The 5,619-nt window shown below is 54.5% G+C and overlaps 1 protein-coding gene across 1 annotated transcript; it reads left to right on the plus strand.

Moving 5' to 3' along the window:
* The first annotated feature begins 1,132 nt into the window (after positions 1-1,132).
* Positions 1,133-4,379, plus strand: Fbxl14 (F-box and leucine rich repeat protein 14). Its single transcript, XM_059256866.1, has 2 exons — positions 1,133-2,324; positions 3,695-4,379. The coding sequence occupies exons 1-2, from the start codon at positions 1,173-1,175 to the stop codon at positions 3,749-3,751; spliced, it is 1,209 nt and encodes a 402-aa protein (XP_059112849.1). The 5' UTR covers positions 1,133-1,172; the 3' UTR covers positions 3,752-4,379.
* The last annotated feature ends 1,240 nt before the right edge of the window (positions 4,380-5,619 follow it).

The following is a 5,619-nucleotide window of genomic DNA, read 5'->3' on the forward strand; positions in this document are numbered from 1 at the left end:
GTATGTGTGTCAGCAAATAGAATGTATTAAGTATTCCTACAGTAGGGCCATGCAATCTGTATCTAAAAGACAAAACCAGGTGCAGGTTAGGCAGGAAGGCAGAGGGCAGAAGGGGTGGCAAGTTTAGACACATAAAGTTGGAAGGGACAGGAACTCACATGGGTGTACGGAAACAACCAGATTGTAGGAGGGAGGCACCCTGGACAACTCCAGAAATTTCTGCAACGAGGACTGTCAAACCCAGTGTCTCCTCCAACTTAAGACTCAATACCAGAGAGAAAGGGAGGATGGGATGGCCGCCCGATTGGGGCAGTGGGTGTGGTGAGACGGTTAAAAGGCGCTGCGGGAAGTAAAGCAGGAAAGTGGCGATGGAGCCCGCGGGCGGGAGAGGGCGTGGAGTAAGCGTGGATACCGAGGGGGGCGGCCGTGGGCTACCCAGCTCTCGCAGGGTCTGCACGGTGCGGCGGGGCTGCCGGCCATCCCGGCGCGGATGGGGTTAAGCGTCCGCGGCCGAGGGCAGAGCCCGGTTTCCAGGGAAACGGCTCCGCCAGTTCCGGCGGCGCGGGCGCGTACCACTGCGCGGGGGAGCCGGCGCGGAGGACGCGGAGGGCGCAGCGCGGCCGGCCGACTCCTGGGGTGCGGGCCCGCTGAGCCCGGTGAGTTCGCCGCGTCCCGCTGCCCGCGGCCGTGAGCCGGACCCGCCCGGCCTAGGCGGAGGAAGAGCGGCGCGCCACGGGCTCGGAGTCCCCCCCGCGCGGCGGCCGAGTGCCGGCAGCCCGGGGCTGGGCGGTTTGAACTGCGGACGGCAGACAAAGGCAGCAGGAAGCCGTCCGTAGCCCGAGCGCCCGGCCCGGGCCTCGCCGGCGCGCGCAGCAGCGACGCGGCCGGGCGCGGGATGCCGCAGGGCGCGGGGCGGCGGCGGCGCGCGGGCGCGAACGCGGCGCCCGCCCCGGCCGGGATGTGAGGCCCGAGCGGCCGCGCGGGGGCGGGAAGGGCGGCAGGAAGGAAGCACCGCTCGGACGCGCCGGGAGGAGGAGCGGCGGCCCGGCCGGAAGGCGGGGAGGGGCGGCCGTTGGCCCGCGGCGGCCCGCTCTCGGCGCCTCCCGGGGCGGCGGCGGCGGCGGCGGCGCCCGCGCCTCCTGCACCCGGCGCGGCGTAGCGGCGGGAGGAAGATGGAGACCCACATCTCGTGCCTGTTCCCGGAGCTTCTGGCCATGATCTTCGGCTACCTGGACGTCCGAGACAAGGGTCGCGCGGCGCAGGTGTGCACGGCCTGGCGGGACGCCGCCTACCACAAGTCGGTGTGGCGGGGCGTGGAGGCCAAGCTGCACCTGCGCCGGGCGAACCCGTCGCTGTTCCCCAGCCTGCAGGCCCGGGGCATCCGCCGCGTGCAGATCCTCAGCCTCCGCCGCAGCCTCAGCTACGTGATCCAGGGCATGGCGAACATCGAGAGCCTCAACCTCAGCGGCTGCTACAACCTCACCGACAACGGCCTGGGCCACGCGTTCGTGCAGGAGATCGGCTCGCTGCGTGCTCTCAACTTGAGCCTCTGCAAGCAGATCACCGACAGCAGCCTGGGCCGCATAGCCCAGTACCTCAAGGGCCTGGAGGTGCTGGAGCTGGGGGGCTGCAGCAACATCACCAACACCGGCCTTCTGCTCATCGCCTGGGGGCTGCAGCGCCTCAAGAGCCTTAACCTCCGCAGCTGCCGCCACCTCTCGGACGTGGGCATCGGGCACCTGGCCGGCATGACGCGCAGTGCTGCCGAGGGCTGCCTGGGCCTGGAGCAGCTCACTCTGCAGGACTGCCAGAAACTCACGGATCTTTCTCTGAAGCACATCTCGCGAGGGCTGACGGGCCTCAGGCTCCTCAACCTCAGCTTCTGTGGCGGCATCTCGGACGCGGGCCTTCTGCACCTGTCGCACATGGGCAGCCTGCGCAGCCTTAACCTGCGCTCCTGCGACAACATCAGCGACACCGGCATCATGCATCTGGCCATGGGCAGCCTGCGCCTCTCCGGTCTGGATGTGTCTTTTTGTGACAAGGTGGGGGACCAGAGTCTAGCTTACATAGCCCAGGGACTGGACGGCCTCAAGTCCCTCTCCCTTTGCTCTTGCCATATCAGTGACGATGGCATCAACCGCATGGTGCGGCAGATGCACGGGCTACGCACGCTCAACATTGGACAGTGTGTGCGCATCACGGACAAGGGACTGGAGCTGATCGCTGAGCACCTGAGCCAGCTCACGGGCATAGACCTGTATGGCTGCACCAGGATCACCAAGCGCGGCCTGGAGCGCATCACACAGTTGCCCTGCCTCAAGGTACTTAACCTGGGACTCTGGCAGATGACGGACAGTGAGAAGGTCAGGTGAGGGCGGCAGTTCCAGGTCCCCTGCCCCGCCCTGTTCATCCCACGACCACCACTGTTCCCGCACACTCACGCGCGCACTTACACGTTCATGGCAGTGGCCGCGATGGGGCCGTGACGCGAAGCCTGGGCTCTTTTCTCCTAGTCCCGCGCCCCTCCCCACTGCGTCGGGGGTTCTTCCGCTCCCTCTACCCACTCTCCTCTCCTTTCCCAGTGGGTGGAGAGATGGACGCTGCTGCTTCTCTGCCCACTCTTCTGCAGGGTATGGAGACTGATTCAGCCACCGCCAACTGTATCCCGAGGCACTGCATTTGGAAATGGGGTGGGGGCGGGGAGGGACTAGGCGTTTCAACCCCGAGGAGTTGAGGAAAGATGTCTGCCTTCACTTACACTTCATTTGGATACTGTGATCTGGTTTTTATTTCGAAATGTGTAGAAAGCAAGCCCGACTCCAACAGCCTTTTCATCCACTTTGTGAACCAGTCTCTCTCTTCTCAACACTGCTCCTTTGGTACTCTGCGACTCACTTCCTTCTTCTCTGCTTTCCTTTTAGTTTTCAAAGAAATCGAAAATCATTGTTTCCCCCCCCCCTTTTTTTTTCTGCTGAGTATATTCTATATATTATATATATATATCTAAGTTATATATATATATATATGTCTGGCTACCTCGTTTTAGTTTACTTTTTTCTCTTAAACCCTGGAATTCCACAAGAGAGATATTTTGAGACTGAAACATTTTTGTGCCTGGACTGGAAAGGTGCCCACTGGGTTTGTCTGTCTTTTTTGTTTTGGCTTCTTCCCAGCCTCCATCTACCCAGTGTGTCCCACTCCCTATGCTGGCTATGACTTTTCTTTTTCCCCTAGTCTATTGGGCTCTGAAGAGCCAACCATGCTTCTAACTCTTGATTTAATTTATAGCACAAATGTATAGGAGAAAAGAGAGCAGAACTGCCTTTTTGTTTCTTGAGATGCAGATTGAGTCTTGAAGAGGAGTATTATATATGCAAATTATGCCCCACCCTAACCCTCTTCCAAGTTTTCCCACAAAAAGGTTACGTGGTGAGGCTTCCTGTCGGGAGTAGAGCTCAGCTTTGGCCTGCAGAGAGCCTGGGGCTGTAATGTGAAAGGGAGGAGACTGAACTTCACGTCTTATCTGTTCTGTTCATAAAATGGGAGCTTGTGGGTCTGAAAAGCTTTTGTTCTAAATGGAGGAATAGATGGCTTTATTTTGGTGGGGGGTTGGGACTGTGGCTTAAAAAAAAAATCGCTTTTGAGTAGGATGTATATTTTTGTTGGATATTTTGTTTGTTTATTTTTTTAGAGTCCTCCACAGCAACATGAGAGACCATGGAGAAACCCAGAGACCTTTATCAATTAATTGTACTGTTTGTGAATTTGTATAAATGATAACAAAGATCCTCTTAAAACGTTTATATTCTTACAGTAAAAGGTTAAACTGATATTTATATAATAAAAGAGGAAATATGAAGTATGTTTTTGAAAAAAAAAAGCACAAATCCCCCCTTGTATCTGTGAATTATTTTTAAGGCATTGTGTGTTGGGTCTGTGCTTAAGTGGGAGGTGTTATGTGTACAACCTAAACGGAAGTAGGGTACAGAGTTCAGTTTGTTCATGTGGGATTAGTTCATGGTTGAGAATTTCTTCTGTGTAAGATGCACCACTGACATCCAAATGTTCTCTTTCTAGAACTGTGACCAGACTGGAGATTTCTATAGTTTTTGGTTCTAAATTGTCAACATGGAAACTAAAAGTGAACAAAATGGAACTTTTTTTTAAGAAGCCAGACCTGGGAGAGTCAGTTTCCCAGAGTGACCAGTTTCTTTTTATGGGGGGTGATGGTGGAAGTGAGATCCAAGGCTAATCCTGAAGAAATGGGTCATGAGCTCTGGAAGTGGGCAAATAGGATGGGTGTCCTTCCCTGAGAGCACAGTGTAAGGGATGGAGGGAGCCCAGCCATTGTTCAGGGTAAGTTGAAAGTGGAGCGGGCTGGCCCAGTCATGCGTGCTGATCTGTGTGTGCAGGTCCAGCGGAAAGGGGGCAGCATTGCTCCTCTTTAACATTCCCCTCCAGGCCTGGCTGCAAGCAGGCACTTTCCTGGGGAGTAGGGAGCCAGGCCAGAAGTTCTGGTACATTTGCATTTTAAGGATTTCCAGTGCCCGGGCTGGCCACTCAGCCACTGGTGAGGGTCTAGGCTGAATTCAGGGTGGATAAATGAATACCAACCATTTTAGCACAGTTCCAGAGTAGATAATCAGCAGTATGGCATGCGTTGGCTGGGGGACAGACCTGTGAGTACTCAAACAGTGGTTCACAGCCTTGGCTTTACATAGGTGGACTTTGTTTCTGAGGTCACTTCCTCAACTTTCCAGACAGAGAGCTAGAACCCAGGTTGCTGTGGGGTACGACACTTCTGTTTCCAAGCTCTAAGCTCAAACATAGCACAAAAGCTGCCCTGTTCTTCTGGGGCCATGAAAACAGGCTCCAAAGCTCTACCTGCCCTTTCTTTAGGAGGCGGGGGTGGGGGTGGGGTGGGGTGAGGGGTGAAGGTTTCTTTTCTATAAGTGCTATTGCCTAAAGGCAAAGCAACAGCAGCAAAAAGTATGGTCCCTAGTGAGCAGTCTGAATTAGACCTGCTTCCCAGGAGACTGACCCAGCTCCCAGGGTTCCACAGCCACAGCCTCCTGGTCTGTTTTTCAGTCAGCCAGAACTGGAACACTCCTAAATCACATCGTGCTAACATTCTCGTGTAATATGCAAAATAATCCCACTACCAATACTTTGAAACATTTTCTGTTTCTCTTTTAATGTAAGTGTGAGGGGCTGGAGAGATGGCTCAGTGGTTAAGAGCACATAATACTGCTCTTGCAGAAGACCTGAGTTCAGTTCCCAGCATATACTTAAGGCAGCTCACAACCTCCTGTAACTCCATCTCCAGAGGGAGGAATCTAATACCTCTGGCCTCTGTGGGCACCACACATATATAAGTTTAAAGTAATAAATATTAAGAGGTTGGTAAATTAGGTATCCATGGCCTGACCTAGGCAAGCATGGAGCCCCTCTGGAAAGCAAGGACTAAATGCTCACATCTCACCCTTTTTGAATGGAGAAAAAGAAATACACATTGGGAACCCATGTGGCCCTTGAGTGGTACTTTTAAATTAATTTAAAAAAATTTAAATTTAATTTAAATTAAATTAATTTTTAAATTTTAATCCTTCACGCAAC

Source organism: Peromyscus eremicus, chromosome 3 (assembly GCF_949786415.1).
Source record: "Peromyscus eremicus chromosome 3, PerEre_H2_v1, whole genome shotgun sequence".
Classification (NCBI taxonomy): domain Eukaryota; kingdom Metazoa; phylum Chordata; class Mammalia; order Rodentia; family Cricetidae; genus Peromyscus; species Peromyscus eremicus.